This window comes from Oryzias latipes, chromosome 18 (assembly GCF_053564925.1).
Source record: "Oryzias latipes strain Hd-rR chromosome 18, Olatipes_Hd-rR_3.1".
In the NCBI taxonomy this organism is placed as follows: Eukaryota; Metazoa; Chordata; class Actinopteri; order Beloniformes; family Adrianichthyidae; genus Oryzias; species Oryzias latipes.
The window spans coordinates 26,872,541-26,897,440 of NC_136254.1; the positions used below are offsets into that span (position 1 = coordinate 26,872,541).

Sequence of the window (24,900 nt, forward strand, 5' to 3'; positions counted from 1 at the left end):
ATGTTTTTCCCCCAGAATCCCTTTAACATCTTTGATAAGTCCTTGTGAATCATTGTACAAAAATTATATATATATATATATATATATATATATTACAGCATTGTAATATCTTGCAGACTGTCTTGTTCTGTTCATCAGAAAATGTTTTCATCGTCACCCATGACCCATTGTGTCATTGGATCAAGTACATACATCTGAACATGAAGCTCATTTGCTTAAGTAAAGTTATGTCAAAAATACTAAAAAATAAAACGCAGCTTATTGTCGGTTTGTCAAAGCATAAGGCTTTTGTTGTTGTTGTTGTTTTACACCATTCAATACTTCATCCATGCAGTGTTCAAGTCAAAAAGACAACTCAACTAAAACAAATAAATAAAAACCTTGCTTTCCTCGTGGCTGAAGTCAAAACAAATATAATTTTTACCCATGGCCGGCTGTCAAGAAGAAGCAGCAGTGTGTGTCAAGGAAGGCCATGATTTGTTTCCCTCAACTTTTCCAGTTAGATTTTACTCAGGAAAAAGCTCCACTTTCTAGTTAACTCCAGCTAACAAGACAAAGTTTTAGTGGAATCTGGCGTTTGTGGCAATCACTGTTACTCATACAGCTGGGAGTTCAGCTTTGTCTGCCTTTGGCTGTCCAGTAACTCGTAGTCTTAAGAATTTTCTTCTTTTTTTTTTCTCATCTTTAACTAAAACTTAAATGTCGTTGTAAGGGGGTTTTAAGCACAACACTGCACCGGTAACAAATTTACCTAGAGGTCAAATGAATACAGGAAGATGATCAAAAGGAAGTAAAGATGAGGAAAAAATCAGAGAGATTTAGAGGATAAACGGTAAGAATGGCTTCTGAATTTGATACAAAACTGAACTGGGAGCCAATAGAGCTGCTGGACAACTGAAATGATGTGATAAATGGAAAAAGTTCTGGGAATAATAGCATGTCATCCTTTTTGAGCTTATTGAGGAGAACCTCAGCTTTATCCCTGTTATGTTTAAGAAAATCTATGTATAGACAAAGAGGGGCTGGCGATACAGAGCTGGGTGCAATCCTCTTAGCAATGGAAGTATATGTTATCTTCACGATAAAAATATGGCAAAGGAGAAGAAAACATGTTATAAAAATTAGGCGCGCAGGACTGAGCCCTGTGGAACACCGAAGGGAATCGGCAAATTAGGAAGATTTCAGCTTTATGAACTTAGTATGGCCAAAAGATACGTTCACACAGCCGGAAGAGGACACTTCCAATGAAAAGTCTGTAAACGGACGTATATGTGTTTGATTTGTTTTTTTGGCTTACGCGTTCAAAACTCTTTGATTCTCGTGTCGCTGCACAAGTTTGTACGACCGTTCATGGGCTCTACGTGCAACACGTGTGGCCATTGTAAGTGCTTTAAAAGTTACACCAGGTTAAACTTTGACCAATCAGGGATTTAGTAGTGACAGGGTGTCACTAGAGGGTGTCCAGTTAAATTCACGTAAGTGCCAACCGTTTGAAAATAGGCCATGGAGAAGACTTCACTATTGCATTTTGTTTCACGAACAGAATTACATGACACCAAGTCTTTCATACATCGAAATAGAGCTGGGACAGAAATGGCCTGAAGGAAGATTTGCGAGATTTTTGACATTTTCCACCAAGCCTCTTCCAACTGGACACGCGCTAGTAAACAGTAGAAAAAGAAATAAACAAGAAGCAGCTTTCTGCTTCTTCAGTGTGTACACCATGGGCTGAACGCACGTTCTGCAACATGTGCTTCACGTGTTCTTGAATGCATGTCACAAACTTAGTGTGTCCATAGCTTAAGAGATAGATTTTAAACAAGTCGGGCAGCATTTAAAGGAGAGAAAGGGGACGGTAAGGAACCCAGTATCAGATACTACTGAATGCAGGGCTTGTTTCTGTGTTGTAAAGTCGGACGAAAACAGGTGGGCACCTGGGATTTATGGATCAAGTTCGAGATTTGGTTAAAAGCTGGAAGACGAAAAGGACAGATGCAGGTGGAGGAGAGACAGGAAGGAGGAGTGCTGGGGAGAGGATTAGCACCGAGCTGCTGATGAACCTTCAGTACTTTATCATTGAAAAAGGACTTAAGGGAATTGCAACAAGTATCTGAATGAAAATGAGGTGGCAAATAGTCAGGAGGTTGGGTTGCTTGCATGAGCAGAGAGAACAGAGACTTAGAATTACCCTTGTTAGAACTGATTAACACAGAGTTGTAATTAGATTTAGAATGAGCCACACAGTCCTTTGTGGTGTAATAGATTATTTTTGTCCAAGTCCTTGTGGATAGCTGGACCAGATCCTCCTCTGTAAAGTGCCAGCCATTGACTTTCATGAGCTGACGATCAGGTGTAAACCAGAAAAAGAGATTTGAACCAAAGTGGGGAGAAATTAGTTAAAAATAGAATGAAAACCCAGCTGTCATGAGTTACGAGAACATCGGGTTTGGTAATAGTGAAAGTTACAAATATTTACAAAACAAATCATAGTAGTAGAAAGTGAGTTCAAGTCATTGTCCTTAATATTGCGGAAAGACATGATGCGGGAAGTGGTGGGTTAATAAATGCAGAAGTCAAATAATAATGAGATGAGGAAGTGATGGGAAATTTGTACTGCTATGCCCTCAGAGGAAGTTGTACCAGAACAGCAGTTTGTCCCTGAGCATTAGCGGGAGAGGCCACGTGCTGCTGAAATCCAAAGCTGTCAAGGCAGAAGATCTTTTGAACGTTGAAGCTTCCACAAAGAGTGTGTTTGGTGAGAAGGAAGAGGTGAGTAAGTACAGCAAAAAAGTAAATTAAGTCGTTCTTTCATTGTAAAATGTTGAAATGATAGCCGGCAGATAGTTGAATGCCTCTTGTTCGCCATATAGCAGATGTTAGAAGATAGAATATTTTACTAGCAAACTAGGCAAGGCTGGCTAACATCTTCGTCAACAGTCATGGCATTTTATCGAGGGCGATGGAGGTAGTTGGACCAGAATGATTTGTTTGCTGTATGTGTGTTGCGACGAACATCAAGGCGAGACCCTACGATAAATAACTCTCTGGCGGGGTTGATGGAAGATGCTCCACTAGAGATGTAGCGCAGTCAATGTCGGGGTCAAAATCAGGTTGAGTGAAAGGATCCGAAGCTAAATGTTGGAGAACTTCTGGCGCGGGTTGGTAAACAGGTGTCACCAGACCAAAAAGACTATTTTTATTGTTTGTTTATTAAATTAGGACAGGGACAGCAAATTTTATCATAACTGTTAGAAATGCCAATAAATAAGCCTTTTAGAATAATTTTCCTCTTTAGGTTCTTGGTCTTTCAGTAAAAAGTTAAATCAACATGGAACGAATAAGAGAGAGCCAACAACAGATACAGAACATCACAGCAACAATTAAGGTATAAGTAGACAAGAACAAGGACAATATATAGATCAAATAAAAAAAAGATGTACAGATGTGATAGAAAAAACAATAAAAATCCATAAAGAGGGTTAAAAAATGTTTGATGCAGCGGCAATTACCAGAACTCGAACCCAGTGATCAGATTGTCCAGTGTGGCATGAAGGGGCAAAATAAATAAAAAATCTCCCTCTGTTTGGGGTTTGTGGGCCACATATGCAGAGCTAAAAACAAATGTAATAATTTTACCCATCAGAAAGAACCAGAAGTCAACTTTTTAGCTAACAGAAAACCCTTAGTGGAATTTGATGTTTGAGTTCATCACTGTCACTCGTACAACTGGAAATTCAGTTATGGCTGCATTTGTCAATCCAATTATTCTTGTTATCATCAGCTTTCATCTTTTATTTGATCTCATACTCAACTTTATAGAGCATAGATATATATATTGAATAGATAAGATTATGAAATGGCTCAAAAGTAAATAATGGAGTAGCTGGTTGATGAACTGTGTTTCAGCTTTGTGCACAAACAGAAACTTTGTGTTTCCTCTGTTTTTTCCTGAAAAAGCTAATCAGTGAACCTAAATCAATAGGCTGTAATTATGGAGAAAAACACTCAGACAGGAATACTGGGGCAAGATCAGTTAAAGACTTTAAGACAAAGGAAAAAACTATTAAAAATTAGTTCAAATGTATTCAGTGGAGGGAGGTATGGGAGGGCAAGATCAGTTATGGATTAAAAAATAAATGAAAATGTAAAATAAATTACTCCAAAAAAGCACTGAGTGGAGGGAAGCCAATTTTGGTATAATGTGGTCCTTCTTAACGGACTCCAACCAGGACACAAACAGCTGCCTTTTGAACCAAATGATCACCTGTTTTCTTATCTTTCAAAAATAAAACAAAACATTCTTTGATTTTTCAGAATAGTGCACACGGGAAGGGAATACAAAGAAAAAATAAGCTGTCCTAAAACAGAGCCCTGTGAAACACCATAAGACAGAGACGATGTTTGATTCACTGGGCGAGACCGTACTTAAAAAAAAAAAAGTCTTTAGTAAGCTTATAGGCACGTTTAAAAATATATATATATATTTTATTAATTAATTGGTGCAGTGGAAGGGCGGTCGACCCATGATCGTAATATTGCAGGTTCGAATCCCGCCTTGCACGCCCATGAGTTGATGCGTCCTTGGGCAAGACACTGAACCACCCCTTGCCTCTGGTGTTTGGCAGCGGAGCCGCCACCAGTGTGTGAATGTGTGTGTGTGTGTGACTGGGTGAATAGGTCTGTGACTGTCAAGCGCTTTGGACCTTGTGGGTAGAAAAGCGCTTTATAAGTATAAGCCATTTACCATTTACCATTCTGTTGTGCCATACAACTTTGCAACAGCTTTGAACTACATAGATATGAAACAGAAAGGACATTTGTTAGCATACTTATTAAAAAGTCAATCACATATAGGCAGGTAACTTAAATTGTGGACTTTTCTGGCACATATATTTCTTTATGATGGCTTCCATTACTTTTTTAACATAGACCCAATTGAGGGAGACACTGTTCCAATATCCCTTTAACACCAAAGCTTTAGCTTACATTCTTCTGACCACCATAACTCTTCAACCACCTATGCAATATATATATAGCAATATTTTCCCCCCAAAGTCCCATCAACCCTCTTGATTGTTGATACCAAAGAAAATATTGCACTTTTTACTAATTTACAGTAATGACAGGAAGGTTACTGTTATTCACCACATGAAAAATGTACGTTGATGACAGTAGGGGCTTAAACAAACAAAATATTCTCTTGAAGTCTTTGTCGTTTGGCTCATTTTCTTTCTGTCAGGAAAGCCTGTGTTCACCTGATCATTTTGTTCCCGGGGTGCCAACGTCAAATGAAAAGGTGACAATATTGCAAAGCAACCTGCATTTTTTCATTAGTGTTGAGAGACTGACGCCGGGTTTACTGACCTGGGAACAGCAGGTGGATTCTGCGGCACTGGCACCTGTGAGCAGCGGCACCACTTCATTAGTCGAGGCAATTACTTTCGGGCAGCCAGTGTTTCACATGGGTTCCACCGGCTCGAACGTGTGTAACTAATTGAGACTGTGGGCCTGCTACTCAAACACGTGTCACATTGAAACTCGAGTCACTGTAGGTGACAGGAAAAGTTTGCAAAGAACACTAAACCCTTGAGTTTGCTGTCCAAAAGCCACACAAAGCCACATTTTTGTATATTGACTATAGTGTTGTGATTTAAGGAACCAAAGGAATACATGTCAGCTGGCTAATTTTTACAAATTTGATCACAATTATGCTAATTAGCATTTAGCCTTTTACGGTTATTAACTTAGAAGAGCATTATCATTAGATTAGTTACATCATTATCAACTAATTTATATTTAAAACAAACTATTTGTTTCAGTGTTTGTAAGCTTGTGTAAATTCATGAAACTGATTTTAATGAAATGAGTTTAATGCTAATATGTATTACGGTAATATTTACCGGAACATATTTTCTTTACTTTTTAAAAAAATATGACTTCGAAAAAAGTCTACCTGAATTTCAATATGTCTTCCATTGTAATAAAATGGTCAAATTCAAGTTATTTAATGATCACAATGTTAAGCACTGCAAACTGTATCTCATATAAGTGGCTTCTACCCAAACAAATTAATGTGCTTTTATTTTGGGAACTTGAAACATAGAAAGGGATCAGTCTACATTGTCTGAATTCCATAACAAAGCACCGCAATTCACGATTTTTTTTTTATATTTTGCTGGCAGCAACATGGCACAGAGTTTCTGATTGGTACTCATCCTAAGTAAAAACTAAGAAGTTCATGTCTCATAACGAAGAAAGCTGCCTCTGGCTGAGGTCTTCCTGTTTTTTTGTGCGGTGTAAATTTGCTCAAAGAGGCTTTGTGTGCTCTGCTGCCAACTAGCGGTCGGAGGTAGAAGTGAAAAACAAGAGACAGACGCTGAAGGACGATCAGAAATAACTAAATATCTTCCTGGAAGCATTGGGATATTTTGCAGAATCGACTTTTTTCTAACACCCCTACTTCAGAGCAGTGGTCCTGTCTCCCAGGCCGCTGACCGGTATCAGTCCGTGGAACAGTTGGTGGCAGAAAAACTTTTTCTTTTTTCCATTTTATTTATAATCTTATTCTGAAGGAAGTTTTAATTTGAAAAACGGCGAGATTCTCTCCACCAAATCCAATGCAGGTCAAAAATACATCTGCTACTCTTTTAAAGAGGCTGTGCCGACTGATAAGTTTAAGCAAGCAACGTTTACAGTAAACAAGAATTTTGACTTTTTTTCTGAAAAGATTAGGTGAGAAAACAGAACAGCTGTCAATTTCAAAATAAAAGACTTTTTTATTTATCAGACAAAAACCAGGGCATTCGTCAAATTGCGACAGTTGTTCCTACACATCAGCTGGCTTCCTAATATCACAAGGATGCTGCTAATAAAGTTGCTTAAACAGTGGAATTATGGTTATTATTATTTTCAGAGAATACATGTATTAGTCATCTTTTTTATTTTTTTAATTTTTTTATTTTATTTTTTTTATAGTATTTACCTTAAAAGTCAAACAATGCTTAAGTTGGCGTCAAACTGGAGTCGGCCTCGGCAGTGTGTTTGCGTTCCACTCACAAAAGCAAACAAAGTCCGAACTTTTACAAAGATAAATGTGCATATTGTGCAAATAAAAGGAAAGCGTTTTGCCTTTCAACGCTAACTCCACAGAGAAAGTGTGTGTGTGTGTTAGCCTGGAGGCGGTGCTGGCAGCGTAGACTCTTTCTGAAAGGGGCGGGTCCTCACTTTTTGACATCACCATGTGATAACCCACTCATTTTTGTGGATTGGGAGGGGCTGGCGCTCAGAAAGCAGTTTTCTAGAAGAATACAGAGAAATGCGTGATTAGATCAAAATACCCCTCTGGGGTTGTTTTGGTAAGGAATTAACAGGATAATACCAGTAAAAGCCCAAAAAAGTTGAGTTTGCATGAAATAGGCCCTTTAATAATAGAAAAATAGAGCAATGATAATAATAAAACATATATTATAAAGCTATTTAAAGCTGCCATTTTAAAGGTAGATGCTGCAGTATGGTTAAAGCCTTCAACTTCAAAATAAAAGAAATCTACATTTTACTGACAAAAACCAAAAGTCTTAATGTGAAATGTGAATTTCTTATGACAGTTGCTCCTTCACACCCAAAACTGCAACTGGCTGTCTAATGTTACAGAAATCGATAACATATTTTAAAGGTTTCGATATGAAATCTAGTCTAGAAATAAAGATTATAGCAGCTGCAGATATTTCACAGATGAAGATGAACTTTACCCTCAAAATGAAAAGGGAAACTGGAAGCTAAAACCACAACAACAACAAAAAACTGACACCCACATCAGCCTCATACAGGCTGCTCCCTGAAAATATTAACATTAAACCATTTTCACCTTAGAAAACTTGGCTAAAAAGGGAAAACTCAATGATTTATGAATTCTGACTCCATAAATTCCGTTTTTTGACTAAAACCAATTTATTAAAAGTGTGTGTCACCTCTTTTTTTTTAGTTTTTTTTTTTTTTTTTAGAAAGAACAGAACTATAATCCAGTAAGAGGCTTCTTTATTTATTTCCTGTCTACGCTTTCAGTAAACACCCATCTCATCTGCATAAATATGTCGTCCCAGTGCACCTTTGGTATTTTTTCTTTATCTCCTAACACAATAAACTCTTACCCTTCTTGTTACCAAATTATATAGCTGCTATAAAGTCCACAGTGGGTGCTCGCCCCGTGTGACACAAGCAGCGGGGCATCAACATCGTCAACATTTGATACTTGGCCTCTCAGGGTTCTCGTGATTTGCTCTGATCTTTGTGCGAGTGTGATGGTTTGTTAAAGACCCAGTCCGATGAAAATTGTGTTGTTGTTTTTTGTCTGATTATGGAGAACATATATTAAGAAAATTAATCATAAAGTTGCAATTTTTTTAAACAATTTCTTAATTTAAATCGTGTTGAATTAGGAGCGGACGGAAAAATGCAATTGCAAAACGTTTAGAGGTGTGATGTAGAAGCTACTACGGCAACCCACAAGCTCCATTCTGATTTCAGTAGCAAAAAAGATAAATTTACGTCTTCATTTTCCTCGTCTGAGCTGGCATCTGTTTCTAAAATGTACAACTGCATAGCTGTAATATTGCTCACCATTTTTTGCTGCACCGCTAATGTTAGTTGGGGGTTGGGAGAATAGAATAGACTTGATTGTAACTGTCAGCAGCAGTTGAATTGGGGGTAGTCCATCAGCAGCAATGCACAGGGCAACAGTAAATACAAAAATAATAATAACAGAAAGAAACAGCACAAGGCAATTAAAAAAAAGGAAAATACAAAAACCTTAGACGTTCTAAACTAGCTGTAGGGCGTTCATTCAGCTGACATGTTGAAGTTGAATCTTAGTTGTTATGATTCAACTTCAGACATGTAACATGTCTATGAGGGCTTATTCGTCCAGGTAGATTCCATAGTAGGTTTAAAGGTTGTCATCTGGACTTGGTTGAAGACGTTTCACTTCTCATCCAAAAGACTTTGTCAATTCTGAAATAGCTGGTAAAAGAGGCGATTCATATGTGCTGTTGGGGGAGGAGTCAGACCTGAAACTGGATAGTATCATTCACGTAGACTAACATGTAGTCATCTTTGTACCATCTTTGTCAAGACAAAGAACGGTGGTCTTCCGTCCATCTACAGCAGTGTTCTGAAACCCAAACAAACAGAACCAGTTTCACCTCGGTCATTAAAAGCTGGAAGAGATAACCAGGTTGGGGAGGGTAGCCACTGTCTCCCCAACTCCAGCTGAGGACAAAGGACTCCTAATGACCGGAAATCATGTAGTCTCCGTGAAAAATAAACCAGCTCGTTTACCAGCTATTTCAGAATTGAAAAAACCTTTTAAGGATAGATAAGAGGTGAAACGCCTTCAACTTTAAAAACCAAGTCCAGATGACAACCTTTAAACCTACTAATATGATTCAAACATGTAAATAGATGGATGTCGGGTAGTGGGGCAGGCTTACGCTGCGCCAACAGTCCTGCCCACAACTGCTGCAGCTCTGCAGAAATGATGTCCTAGAAAACGAAAGTTTCAACAAAAACAAAAGAAGGTGGCTAAAAACAACATAATCATAATTGAAAGACCACTGGGAGCGCCCTTACAATAGACACAAAAAAAAAAAAAAGATTGGAGTGGGACTTCATGTCAAGTCAACAGGTGACGCCATCAAAGAGAAACAGAACGTTCATCTTGCATAAGCTTTGCATACCAAATCAGCCTGATTAGGTACAGGTGAGAGCAGCCGTTTCACCTCAGCCCGATCAAAGGCTTTCAGAAAATACTCCACTGTGTGCTTTCCAGCAGGGGCACCACTATGGCTACAGTCACTATGACAGATCCCACAGAGGTCATTTGCCTACTTTTATGACTCTGGGTGAAAGAGTGAGAATGAGAGGTGAGGCAGGAAGCGACACAGAGACAGGCTTGCTTTTTATTCTGTGTGAGTAAACAAAAAAGAAAAACCCAAAAAATCCTCACAAACCTTCCGTCTGTCCGCCGGATCTAAGACGCACTGATGGGTGAGGACCGCACAGCTTGGAGGTGAGTTGATTCTGACAGTTTGCTCTTGCCAAAACAGGACACAGGTTTTGAAGCTAAACCTCTAGTGATGCCGTCTTAGGTCTGTTGTTGTTTTGCAAGCTTAGTCTCTATTCCCAATGTCTGCTCAGGCTTAGAAACCCACAAACTCTGAATCCATATTTCTGCTCTTGTTGATCAAACACGGCCAAGGTCACAAATTTTGTTTGAAAAAAGAAAACCTGGTTGTATCCTCTATAGAATAGCTTTGAAACAAAAATGCACGATTTTCTTCACACACACTTCTTTACAAAAGTTAACACTTTTAGAAAAATTCTGATTATTTTAAGGTTTGATTTAGGATTTTTAAAGGATTTAAAAGGAAAAATCACATTTCGTAAACGATTTAAGGGCAGAAACTTTGAACTTATGCTGCAGATGAGTAACTTTTTTTCCCATGCTAATCATTTACCTTGAACTTTGGCAGCATTAAGTAACATTGTGTACATCCTTTTTACCATCATATGCCAATAAACAACAGCTCTCACTGGTTACTGTATGCTTAATTTATCATATGTTTTTAATAGTTGGGATTTTATTTGTTATTATATATTTTATTAACAAGTCACATTTTTCCCAGAAATTAAAAGTGCTACTCCTCCATTTTTTTAATATTTCAGTACATATTAGATTAAAAGCTTTTTTTAAACAATGTTCAATGATAAAAACATATTTAATTATCAAAATCCAGCTATGTAAACAGAACCTTGTGGGAACAAATGTAGAAATGTGTGTTTTTGAAAAAAACATGCTTTGTTTTTTTGTTCCAGTAAATGTAATTTTTATTCTCTGTCTTAAACCCATAAAACAAGAAATCAGTAACTTTTTTTATGGCTATATACAAAGGAACAGTATAGCACAATATTGTGAGCTCTAATCATTGACTGTATATGAGAACTGGACTAAATGAGTGTGACATCAGCCACAGAAAATGACCTACGACCGGTTTCTTTTTTTGTCCTGTCCAAGCGCTGAGCAAGCAGATCAGAGCTGAAGACCTCTTGTGTTGGACAGATTTTACTTACAACAGAGGTTAATGAATCTTCAGACTAACAGAGTGTATATTTGTATAAACCCCTTTTGTATTTGAGGCTAAGCTTTATTTATTATTATTATTTATACGCATTCCTTGTTGGACCGGAAGGAAAAGGAAAGGAGTGGGAGAGAATGGGATGTGAGAGAGGGGGGATAAGACGTTAAGATGGGGGGGTAGGCAGTCGATCATACAGAGTCGTAACAGGCGAGTGTCATATGTAAATTGCAAATGCAAATTAAAAAAGTGTATTGAAAATGGACTACTTCCGGTTTCAATGAAATGAAGTCAGATCACTTCAATAAAGTTCATTGTGACTACAACTGAGTTCTTAAACTATTTTTTATCAGACACGGTTTGTTTTTGTCAAACGTACCTTACATGTTTCGGCGGAATACCATCCACCTTCATCAGGTCGACTCTGATGAAGGTGGATGGTATTCCGCCGAAACATGTAATGTACGTTTGACAAAAACAAACCGTGTCTGATAAAAATAGTTTGAGAACTGACGTCAGATCAGTCGCCATTTTTTTGCAAAATGAGTTACTTGATTGGTCCGAATTTGTCCGAGTCATTGTCTTTGTGGTTGGAAGTCCACAACCCTACCCACTTTAAAGCTCGCTCGGGAGAATCTGTCAATCAACAGTTTTGAACATTCAACACAAGAATTTTAGTATTCCAGGGAGCAGAGTGTACTCTGAATACCAAATCGTATTCAATATCACCTAAGTCCAAACTTTGTTTCTGGAAATATCTTTCACTCAAAAATGCTTATGTCATCTTTTATCCTGTCATAGAGGACATTGGCAACTCAGCAGTTGTCATGGTTCAGCGGCAGAATTCAGCTGCATTTCTCCTCTCATGAGTTGCCTAATTTCTCAACCAAAACAGATGCTTATGGGTCCACGCATCGGTTAGCCTGACGATTGCATGAAATCATGCTTAACAGTGCTCACTTCAGTTGTTAAATTAGTATTATTTTTATATGTTACAGAAATATACTGTTTCATACATTGGCAGCCTTATCAATAAAAATTAAAAAACAAAACAGGCTGGTATATTTTTGAGAAAATTAATAATTTTGTTGCCTATTTGTCTTGTTCGATTTAGCAACCTTAAGATGTTAATATGTTTGCTTGGAATGACAGAACATATTTTCACTAACATCTGAGGTTAAAATCTTGCTCTTTGGTTTAAAAGTCACAATTATAAAATACGTAATTTTTTTTTTTTTCAATGACCAATCTTTTGGATAGCTTTATGCAGATGACAGCTGCTTTTTTGGTCAGAGTGGTTGTGGCTCACAGACGCTCACAGACGTACTGACCAGTAAAAAACTATGAAGAAAGAGAAAACCTGGCTTTAATGTAACACTTTACAGTTCAAAGACTTGGTGATAGCTCCTTCTCTTTATTCCACGACTGCATAGCAACCCATATTAAGGCTAAGTACTCTGTAACTTTTACTTCTTAACCCTTAAATGCTATGTACACATCTCACAGTTGAAAGAAGCTTGGTGCAAAATGTTGAAGTGGTGCAAATCTCTGAAATCTTGCTTTTTCTTTCACACCTCTGTTCTGATATATGAAAGTCTTGGTGTTGTATAATTTTGGCCGAACACAAAGCGCAATTATTAATTTCACCTCATGAACAATTTTTAAACGACTGGCACGTCTTTGGATTAAAAGGGTCATTGATTGGTCAAACTTAAACTGTTTAACTTTCATGATGCACTCGATAGCCGCAGGTTTGGTTCGTTATGCCCGAAAAGTGCCTTAAAAACTGGCGTGGCGATGCTTGAATTTTAAACTGCGTGTATACACACGTTTACAACAACTTTTAAATAAGTGCTCACTTGAACACACAGCACCAAGGCCCGAGACCGAAGATGTCGCCAGAGACATCTAAATACCACACGCTCCTTAGCATACCGTTAATCTTTGACTGTCAATGCGATCCACGTGGATCCGCTGATCCTGACACAGAAAACATTGGCCTTTTATTTCAGCTTTGCACTGAAGGGTTCTATGACACCGCAAAACCGATTTTCTCCACAGCAAAATAATCAGATTTACGATAACTGTGTCATCGATTGAAGAATTAGTTACGTCAGTCGAAATAATGTAAACTCTAGAGCTAAAGCTTTGGTGTAAACCTCTGAAAATGCTGGATTGTCCAATTGCATTCACTCTGTAATGAACCGACTCAGTATTCACTTGTACATAGAAGGAAGCTTTTTTTTTTCAGGTGAATATGAGTTTTGCTTATTTAAAACAGTCTACTTTGGAAAAAAAATATTTTCTAAACAAATCGCCGACATGTAAAATTTATTATGGTATGAGGTACAGCAGGTTTTGAAACAAAAATATGCAATAGCGTCCTACTGGCCGGGCAAAATTTGAATTAAAGTTTCTTTGAAAATCAACTTCCTGTGTTTTATGCAGACTAACGCCAAGCCTCGAGGGCTGTTTGACATGTCATTCAGATATACTTGTTTTACTGGATCGGGTGTGTCCAGCCAATCAGAAGCTGCAAGAGCAGAAACGGAGACTTTTCTTTTCCTTAACTAAATTTCACTTTAATCTTTCCCTGTCTGGCAGCTCTAACCCCTCCAACCTGGCCCTGACCCCTCTGTGAACCCATCCAAACTTTCTCATTCTGACTTTGAATCGTCTAACATGAGCTGTTCTCATTTCTCACACGTTCCTCATTCCATTCAACTTCCAATTTGCATGAGAACCCTCAACATTTTCTGGCTTTGGCCTGTTTCTTTGCCTCTGAGCCGCTCTCTTTAATTCCCACCTGCGCTTGGTCCATCCAATTCCCGTTCTTGGCTTGTTATAGCTTGTGTCACTGGGCCCGTTGAAGAGTTTATCGCTTGCTTTTGGGTAAAAGTCGGCAACACCTTGGTTAGGATGGCAGTCAAAAATAAATAAAATTGTATTCCCTGGTTTTGTGCCGTCAACACACAAACACACACTCAAAGCTAAATGCTTTGGCTTTGTGCGGCCTAGGTGGGAGTTTGGATTAGATCAGTTTTGACTAGACTGTTTAGAAACTCAGAAAAATTCAATATGTGGCTCCAAAAGAAAATGAAGTTTCCATCTTGGGGGGTCAGTAAACTCTAAGACTTGCTTGGGGGGAGCAGGGCGCTGATTGCTTGGGGTGCAGCACTGCAGCGGAAAGCAACGCGGCGACACAAAGGAGAGTTTTGCGTCTGCCACAGGCTGGTGATTACAGTGTAGAAAGTGGGAGGCTGAAGGACACGGCTGTTTATAGGCTAACTGGAGAAGGCCAAATGTGCCGGCGTTCTTTCACGAGGACGATATGTTGTCTGTATTGGACTTGTGCTGACCAAGGGATTCAGGATGGAGAGACTCTCAGTGGTGCAAAGGGGAAAACAGGGTGAAGCAGCACCGGCGAAGTTGATATAAAATCAATGTGGCGTGTAAGATGCAGGGAAAAGAGAGGTTTGATATCATCACAAGCAGCAGCCTCTGAAAGGGCTTGAATAGCCTGATTATTGTCTTCATTTTGGTTGATCTACTGCAAGAAACTATCTGCTTGATAAAATGGTCAATTGTTGAACAAAACTCTAAAAAGTAAAAACACTCAAACAATTGTTTGTTTGAAGACATTTTCGGTGGCTGCCTTATTCTGAGGACAACCTATAACCACCTGGAGCAGTGTAGGGTTTAGTGTCATGCCCAGGACACTTTGACACACGAGTGGGAGGGGCGGGAACCGAACCTGCGTCAGACGTCGACCACTTTACGTCTGCACCCTGGCCGTCCCCAGCAAAGTAACCACCTTAACAGGTATTAAGAGGAATTTATGTTTAACCAGTCCACGGGCAAATTCTCTAAATCTATATTTCTTTATGACAAAATCAAAAATCTGCTCTAGTTATGGCAGAAGAACAGGTATGCAGCTTGTGGATCCAGGCTTACTGGAATCAATGATTCATGCTCTTCACCTAAAAAATAAATACAAAAAACGGAGGCGAAGTATTTGGACACAATTTAAAGAAAAAAAGGGAAGTTATGGAACCAAGTGAGGACATGAGTGAAGCAGGGAAAATTGGATTATGGAGGGGTTTGAAGTCTTTTTATAAATCTTTTTCCACTTTCTCTTACCATAAAAGTGGGTCAGGATGGAGGTAACTCGTAACATCAATTCAAACTGTGGATTTCTTAAGGGTCGGTACCTTCAAACCTTTCTTTCTCAGTGTAGAAAAAAGGCTCATTTTAGATAAATATTAATATATTTTTAACATCCTGAACTCTTCATTTGTGCTTGCATCACACTGGACAGCTGATGAGCGATGAAAAGGCGGGTTCTTGAACACGCTTGTAGCTTTTGGTGTTCACACTGGAGTGTTGCGCCCGATACTAGTGAACGTAGCTACAAAGGCTTGGTGCGGAATGTCGAAGCATCGCAAATCTCACAAACACTGCTCAGGTCTTTCTTACTTTCACAGCTCCATTCCGAAATATGAAAGGCTTTCTGTATGTCCAGCTGGGAAGAAATCACAATTAAGAATTTCTCCTTCAAGATAACTTATGAAACTGTTGGCACTTCTGTGAATTAAAAAGGATGCTACCCATGCGTCACTATCAAATCTGAGTCAAAGTCCGATTAGTGAAAGTTCAGCTGGTTTGACTGTCAATTTTTTGTACATAGAGCCAAAAAAAAAGGACTTAAAAACTTGGTAGCAATAAACGAATGCCAGAGCTTTGAACGCAGAAGCCCAAACTGCGTGACTTTTCATTGGAAGCGGTCACGCGTGCAGCATCCCATTGTCTTTGAATTATTTCAATAAAGTTCATAGTGTCTGTATATGTTAACTGACATCTTAGGTTCTTCTAATATGTCTGGAAGACATCCATCGAAACATGTAGGCTATGTGAAAGAACACAACCGTGTCTGAGTTTAGAAGAACCTAAGAAGCCATGTTCTTTGTACCTGGCATTCTATTTATTTTGTCTCTTCCAAGCTCTCTTTGGAACAGATGATATAATGTAAAGCTAATGCCAGAGCAGGATCGCTATAGTGTACTTGCAACCTAATTCAAATTGATGTGAAAGAACAGGCTTGCTTCTCTTAGTGTACTTTTAAGTAAAAGTAGTTTTTCATTTGGAGGAAAGCAAGCCCTCTCCGTCGTACCTTCGCTTATTTGTTATCTTGCTCTTTTAAATTGAAATTAGAAGCTGGTCCTTGAGCTGGGTGTTTCCAGTACTTTCCGCCCACACAAACTCACCATATGTTAAAGAATAACCTGGCTACCGACGCAAACACATTTTTGACACATGGCTGGAGAGTCTTCTCTGAGATGTTGTTTACTCTTCATGCTTGACGTGATTTCAGAGTGGAGGAGGTACCAAGCTGTTTTTGTCCTTTTTCTTGTGCATCCCATGTTTGGAAAGGCGAGGCCTGAAAGCTTCGCTAGCGCGGGGCGCACACTCAATTATCCAAGAATTTGATGGAGTTGAGCGTTCATGCGTGCACTAAGCCTTACGCAACCGCACCAGCTTTTTCTTCTTTGCCCACTTTGTTCCAACTCCCCGCTTCAAAGGGCAGACGGAACATGGAGTGGTGCAAATAATAAAGGAAGGAGTACAAGAATTAGTGTAACAAAGGGGGTAATCCTTTCACAGACTCTGGGATTTGTCGAATAGAAAAGATCCCACATGTTGACGAAGACATAAAACAAAGTACATGTCTAGTAATATGATTTGTCCTACAATCTTTGACCAGAGACTATTTTTCAAGCTTTTGACCGTGAAGCAGCTTTCCCTTTCCTGTGTTAGCAAATAAAACATCCATGAAGTAGCATTAAATAATGTAAACTCACAGAGAGATGATGGAACCTGGACACAAAGAGGAAATGGAGCGTTAAAGGGGGCGCATTTGTTAGGCTTACCTTTGGGCTAAAATGTCCATCCCATTCCTCTGGCTGTTTTGGATGCTAGCTTAGTTTTTCAATTCACCTTTAGTCGCACAAAAGTTAAAGGAATATGAGAAAAGCACATAATAAGTATTATATTCCCCCCAAAAATTGAGCTAATCAGAGTTGCTAAATTTATTCCCATGATGATTTTTCTGTTTTGTTTTGTTAGAAATTTGTTAGCTTTGACCTGTATCCAAACCTGTATCTGATTCACTGTTTCCATGGCAACCACTCTCACCAATCACTACAGAGCTTGTTGGAAGTCCACACTGCTACCGCTTGAAAGCGGGCTACACGAAAAAAACGTGGGGGGCCAGCAGGCCACTCCCTACTTTTATTGAAGCATTTGATTGGCCAGTTTATAACCTTGAAAAACTTGCACTAAAGAAAAAAATAATGAAAATTAACAAGGACTTACTGTCCCGCATTAGTCCAAGGAACAAATTAAATTTAAAAAAAAGAACAAGAATGGGGATGAGAAAAATATAATGAAGTTCTGGAAGATAGCAGTAGTTTTTTTAGTTTTGGACTGCACTTCTCCAGTCTAGTCTAAAGAAAGGTGTGTTTTATTTACCAACTGTCTTTGAAAAAATTTCTTACTCAGCCAATATGGCTTCAGTTACACGCCATCTATGGCATACCGTAACTCTTTGATAGTTTGAAGACCTTTGAGGGCGCAAAGGCGCTTGTCTCCATGGCAGACTCAGTTGATTTATACGCCTCAAGGCTGTGAATGTCAGCGCAGTACTTCTCCACCTGAGAATCCACTACGATTATGTTAATTGTGTAAACGGTCGAAGAGTTACGATATTTGAAAGAATGTCAACACTGAAGCTAAAGCACTGTTGTTAAAGGGTTTAAAAATAAAAGATGTAAATTGCCTGTTTTGCTTTACGTATGAACAATACCTAGAAAGTACACCTTACTTGTGGTATTATTGTGAGTCACACCGTACTTCACAGTATCTCTATTGTAAACAGACTGTACTGGCTGACAGTTTTAATAAAGGTCATGCTTGATGTAGCGCCATAAAACCAGCACAACAAACCCGTTCAGTTGGTTATCTACTCAACAAAATGTTATGAAAAGAGAAAAACAACAATCCATCATAGAAATATGTGTGTACCTTTGAGTTTTTCCTTTTCGTGAAACACGATTGAATTTCGAACTCATTCTAGGTTGTATTTTAGGATTACAAAGGTTCTTGAAGCTACAAATGAGTGCGATCAATTCTTCTTTTTTAAGACTTCATAAGGTAGTTATTCTCTTTCAAAGGAGGAGAAATAATTGGGTTTTATTCTGACAGTTTGAAGGAAACAGTAACACATAGTTTTTCATAAAGAGTCAACATACCAGGAAGCCAAACCGTGTAACCTCCACATGCTGAGACATCGTTCTATCCTAAGATTTGCTGCATGGAGGTGATAATAATTCTTTGAACAGGTGCTGCACCGTAAGCCCCAAGGCCTGGGGAAGTGGATGATTAGTGGCACTCCCCCAAGATGCATTGCTTCTCTGTATTAAAACCAAACTCTGCCTTTTATTCCCTCCAGGGTTTATTAAGTGGGCCAGTTGCCATAGCGACTCTTCGGCAGGATATTGCCAGGATAAGCTGTAATGGGTCTCCTGACGCAGTTCTCCCTGCTCTTGTGGAAGAACTTCACTCTCCGGAAGAGACAAAAGGTATTCCTGCGCTCACAATTCCACATTTTTTTTTTTTATTTTAAATCAATGTATTTATGTCAAGATTGGTCAGCAAAGGAGGGAAAATGAGGATCTGGTCCCAGGGTTGTGTTATCAAGGGCAACTAAGTTATTCATGGGAGGGAGATGTAATAGGGGAGGATTTATAGCAAAAACTGTCTCTTAAAGGAATAAGCTGCCTTTTACTTTCCCTCCAGAGAACAAGAACAATCTTATCTTAATGCCAACCAATTCAAAGTGTCACCTTCAATTTCTGGTGATCTATCTCTTGTGCACATTATGTGTCCTTGCCTGTATTTTAAAACCTTAAAGATAAAAAAAAAAAAAAAAGTTAGGTCTTGATGACTTAAGGCTTTAAGAAAGAAGTTTGAAATTATATTTTAACTTGCTAGAAAAATAAATGAATACTTTTAGTCTGATTTAGTTGAAATCGATCTGCTTTCTGTGCTGTTTTTTTTTTTTAAATTTATGACAACAATTTTTGTATAGGAATAGACACAAACGTAATATTTCCAAAAGAACATTTTCCTTCATTCAAGGTTTTAGTTTATTTTCTTGGTCAATGACTGCGTTTAGCACACTGGGAGTTAAAAGCTTTAATTTATTTCAGAGAATAACAGTGAGCCATACAATCCAGAGCACCTTGACTGACATAGTCGCCATTTTGAACTACACGGCGCTCTTTTTAAAAATGTTTGATTGGGCGTTATTGGGAATACGCTAACATTTAGCTGCGTCTGACAGTTTTTCTTTTGTTTTTGACTTACAAGGTTCAGGGTTAGCGTAGTCATTGTAACGTTATTTGCATAAAAACAAAATTGCGCACAAAGCATTACAAATAAACAGAACGTTCAGTTTCACATTTCTGTTTTGAATGCGATTTGTTTAGGCACAGACATCGAGTCCCAAAACATTGATTCAACTGAGTGATGTAGCGATAGTTAAAAATAAAGACAGAATTTTCAAGCGACAGAGTAGGTTGGATATTTTGCTCCTATACTGACATTTATTTATTTGTTTAGTTTGAACTTTCTTTTACTGCCGCAATGGTCGGCAGCAAGTTAGCCTACTGTAGCTACGAGTTAGCTTAGATGTTTTTGTTTCATTATCTTCTTAATATCAACCAAATTTGAGAGACATCCAGCTTCTTATTGACATTTTTTTTACATTTTTAACAGAGTTATGGTCACAAGATAATTTCTCCGTTATGGGATCAATAACATTCTCAAATTTTCCTTTTCTTATATTATTTTTACATTATTTTTATATTTTTTATATATATATATATATGTACCTCAATACGCATACACAAATTGGATTAATCTATGTTTTTAATATATGTAATCATAAATACTATTGGGAATAAAGTGGATGTTTAACTTAATTCAACAGACTGTGTATTATATTTGAATCTTCTAAAGAAAAATCAAAAAAAATGTTCTAAAAATATGTAAAAAAAACAAAACAATATTTTATGAGAAAGCACTGCATTTGGTTTAATTTTTTTTTTATGTTTATTTATTTACTAAACAGAATTCTGAATGCCTAAATACATTTTCTGCTTTTTAACTATATGCTCTCAAGATTAACAAATAAAAGCAGAATATGGGTTTTTCTTTTTTGTATTATGGCAGAGAATACAGTGTGCTACAAAGTAAAAGTCTGTAGAAAGTGTTATATCTAGGATCCAACATGACTCCATGAAGTTTTGCTGCAGTTTAGTCGAGGCTCCAGACGTAATGAGCAGCCACCCACTTGTTTTGTTTGTGGGGTGGGGGTTCAATGGCAGCAGGGTTTCTCGTGAACCAAATGCATTTTCTTTCACTCGCAGAAGAGCGTCACCAAAGGCCTCGATGGAATGAAGAAATTGTCATTTTGTTCTGGAAAAACATTCACCTTGTTAGTTTGTGTTGGTTAACAAACACATTGTAGTAGGTTTAGCGGCTGTCATCTGGAATTGGATTTAAACTTGGAAGACGTTTCACCTCTTATCCAAGAGGCTTTGTCAATTCTGAATTGGCTGGTCGAAGAGCTGGTATATATGCGCTCATGGGGGAGGAGTTGGACCTGAAACTGGATGGTATTGTCGAACTTAGCCTCTATGGTTTTGGGTCGTTTAGAGTCCTTTGTCCTCAGCTGGGGGTTGGGGAGCCAGTGACTCGCTCCCTAACTGGTCTAACTTTAAATCCAAGTCCAGATGACAACCGCTAAACCTACTACAGAAGAACCAACCTGGATGAATGAGAGTCTTCATAGACATAACAAACACATTCTTTTTTTTTTAAGGAGGGGAAAATAAATAAATAAATAAATACATGAAAACACATTCCTGATGAACGTATAAATGGGCAATGCGCAAGATTTGGCCAACGCAGAAATGAAATATTGTTATTAGACAAACCAGCGGGAGGGAGCAAGGACAATGGTGCTTCTGGAGGGCTTGTGGAGGTTAATGACCAATTATAGCAATGCCTCACCAAGCATTTTAAGATTTTATAACAGGCATGAAACTGATTTTATGGTCCACTATTTCACATAATTTCATAGGGAGAGATTATCTATTCACAAAGACTATATTGTATCCGTTGGCAAATGCCTGGGGCTGCTAGACAGTAAAAGCGGACTCCACGCCGTTTCTGACGGGTACGGCGCCACACAAACCGCACTCGGTGAATTCCAAACAACACTTTGTTTAGTTTCTTTTCTTTTATGGAAGTGTAGTTTTGTGTAGTTTTTGAGACAATGTCATCTCTTGGTGTCATTGGATGCCTGAACATGTGGCAATGCTCACACTGGGATATCAGCGGATGGATGTGAGCAGGTTGTTCCATCAGGGGGGTTGTGTTGTGGGGGCGGGTCAGCCAACTTTAGCTTGTGAGGGCTCGCTGGATGGACAAACCCAACCGAAGGGGTTTCACGATGTGAAATAATGATTAATTATTCATATATAATAAATCTGTTTTTAGCCAAAAACTTAAAACCTGTGTTGTTTTCTAGGACATAGTTTCTGTAGATCACTGTTAGGCTCTGAGAGCGTTAACCAATGCGCCACCGTGCAACCCAGAGCAGCAGTACTTCTGCAGCTGAGTTGTGAATGGAATCATTGGTGCGGTGCAACCCCACCCTCCCCAAACGTTGCTGAGAGCTCTCTCTTCACACCCCTACATTTACCTTCCTGCTCAGCTCAGACGAGGAAAAATCTAAGACGCACATGGATCGTCAACGACTGGAGCGGCGCTGGAAGCTAGGCCACGCCCAGCGTGTTTTCTACATCACAAATACGACCTTTCTCAAACAGCTTTTCTTTTTATTTTTCATTTGCTACTGATTAACAACAATTCAAATAAACACTCAGAAATGCAAATTTGAGCTTATTTTATTTTTAAATATATGTCTTCCGTCTTCAGAAAAACACTACAAGAACATGTTAAAACCCCACAAATGCCATTTTCAATTAGAGCGGGTCTTTACAAATATGCATATAATTCTACTGATAAACAAATCAATGTACTGATGATTCCCTTTTATGAAGCAGTGCTACGCCGGCTAAATATATCCTATAAAAGCGTGTCATAACTTATGACTAGTCTATATGGAGTGTACAATGACTTTATTCAGTAAGTAAATGATGTTGGCAAACATCAGACCATAAAAACGTTTCACCTCTTAATTTGAAGGTGATTCATTTGCCTAAAAACACATCTAATAAAAATTTGTTTGACTAACTGCTGGATTGTCTGCACCAAACAAGGCTCCTCCTGTTGTTTGGGTTTTCTTAAAGGGAATAAACCATCCCAGTATCACTTTGCTAACCGACGCTAAATGTGTCGTATTAGTTTAATTTGATTTAATATATTAAATGAACAATGTTTTGGTCTGCTTTATGAATATTTTTATTTATTTATTTATTCCTACAAATCCATTTTTTATGTAAAGAAAAATGAATATCTTATACCTTAAAAAATTCCCTTTCACTCTTCCTAGAGTTGTGCACTAAAAGTGAGACCAGTATAAATTTTTACTGGTGGATTTATTTTTCAAATAACTAAATTTTTAAAATTATTTTTCCCACATTTTTTTTTGTTTTTTTGTGAGCAGGCACTCCATTGAAAACAATAAATTTTGTAGTGGACTAAAAAAATGTTTGTAATAAAATAAAACTAAAAATTAAACATACATTTCTTTACATAGTTAGTTTTTAGCTTTTTTTGTTTTATTTTTATTTCAAAAGAAAATGTATTTTATGTTTTAGTAAGTTTTCCTCTTAAACACCATCAGAGATTTTACTTTTATTTATTTTTTAATTCAGGTAAAGATCCATATATGAAAAATAAACTCAGTTTTAAATTATTGTTTATATTCAGTTTTTTTTACTTTACAAGCTTTCAAAATGTTTGCATATATTTCAGAGAAGTGTTGACGTTTAATATCACAGTTAGAAACACATTTTAAAATAGTTAAAAAATGTTTATTTATTTATGAGACATATCCCTGAATAAATAAGACAAAGAATTAAACAAGTGTATCTACTTTCATGGAAAAAAGTGTTAACTAATGCAAGAAAAAATGTGTCAATTTATCCCTTGGAGGGACTTTAACATTGGGAGTGGGGTCATCTAGACCCACTAGACAGTGCTCTGAACCTTTTTTCTTCAATGATTTGTGATCTTCACTGGTGTCCACGGGTTACATGAAATCTTTCCACCTTTATCCACCTTTGTCATGGTAGGGAGAACACGTCAATGTAAGGGTGGGGTCATTTTGACCCCACACGATAGCACAAGGGCCATGTAGTTTGCACTTGTTCTTTTTAGTGTTTTCTATATTTATTAAGTTTTCAGTTTTAAAGCAAAAAGCAAACAAATTCAAAACCCAGTCAACCACCCCCTGCTGCTGTCAGTGACATATACAGCAATATCAATTATAGTAAAGATAATTTAAGGAAATAAAATGGTACAAGTTAAAAGCAGAGAGACATGAAAATATAAAATCAGTCAGAGTATAGGTGAAATAGCATATATAAAAAAAACAATGAGTAAAGTGCAAATACATCAACACACGTAATGAAAAGAAAGAAGAAAAAATAAAGGGGCATCATTCTGTCACACTTGTAGATGGTAGACTAAAAAAAGTTGAGAAATGGTCTCCATACCTTATAAAATGTATGCTCTGATCGTCTCACAGTAAATCTTATTTTTTCAAGTTTAGGATGGTAAAGCACATCTCGAATCCAATGTGATAAAGTGGGTGGGGCAGCATCCTTCCACTTAAGAAGAATGAGGCGTCGAGCTAGTAAAGTTAAAAAAAGTTATGATCCTCTGACCACCTGCAGGCAATGTGGGAGCCCCACTGTTTATTCCAAACAGAAACACAAGTGGGTTTAAAGTTAGTTTGACTTCCAAGATGCAGCTAAGTGCCTCACAGATATTTCCCCAAAAGCACTGTATTTTGGGGCAGTGCAGACATTCTTTTGGAGGTAACCCTCTGCCTTGACTCGGTCCTACAGGTGCGGCTGCTGGTTGAGATCCTGTGGCCTCTCTTCCTGTTCGTCATCCTGGTGGCCGTCAGAACCACCACCAAGCCCGTTAACAAAGGACAATGTGAGCGCAGGTTTCCTATCTGAAATCAAAAGTAAATAGAAATTGTAAAAAAAACAACAAAAACTGGTAAATCCTGTTTGTTTTCTTTAGGTCACTACCCAAACAAAGCCATGCCGTCAGCTGGCCTTCTGCCCTGGCTCCAAGGTATGATGTGCAACATTGACAACCCCTGCTACAACGATCCGACGCCAGGAGAGACGCCAGGCCAAGTCAATAACTTCAACAACTCCATGTATGAGCCGACTCCTTCTTTTCCATTCCATTCCATTTATTTTTTTAACTCAATCCTCAACTTGAGAAAGATTTAAGGCTGCTTATAATATTTTGTGTTTTTCTCATAAACCAGAGCGTCTCAGATCCTGATTAATGTGCAAAACCTCCTGCTGGAACTATCAAATGGTAAGGCTTATACAACTTTTATTTTGACCAAAAACCTTAACATTTTTTGCCTTAGCGACATGCACCCACAAAGAGGTTGACCCACGTGGGTGCCAGAGGATTTTAAGTTGTCCGA

The 24,900-nt window shown here is 38.1% G+C and overlaps 1 protein-coding gene across 5 annotated transcripts in view; it reads left to right on the plus strand.

Moving 5' to 3' along the window:
* Positions 1-24,900, plus strand: part of LOC101164844 (phospholipid-transporting ATPase ABCA1) — a 238,054-nt gene that overhangs the window by 19,740 nt on the left and 193,414 nt on the right. For 3 of the 5 annotated variants that reach the window (XM_023965796.2, XM_078936180.1, XM_078936181.1), the window contains exons 1-5: positions 9,831-10,063; positions 18,637-18,766; positions 24,293-24,386; positions 24,477-24,618; positions 24,733-24,785. In XM_023965796.2, coding sequence (XP_023821564.1) covers positions 18,701-18,766; positions 24,293-24,386; positions 24,477-24,618; positions 24,733-24,785 — 355 coding nt within the window. In that variant the 5' untranslated portion in view covers positions 9,831-10,063; positions 18,637-18,700. Of the gene's footprint in view, positions 1-2,745; positions 2,770-9,830; positions 10,064-18,636; positions 18,767-24,292; positions 24,387-24,476; positions 24,619-24,732; positions 24,786-24,900 lie in introns of those variants that run through there. The other 2 variants (XM_078936179.1, XM_078936178.1) reach the window with 2 other exon arrangements.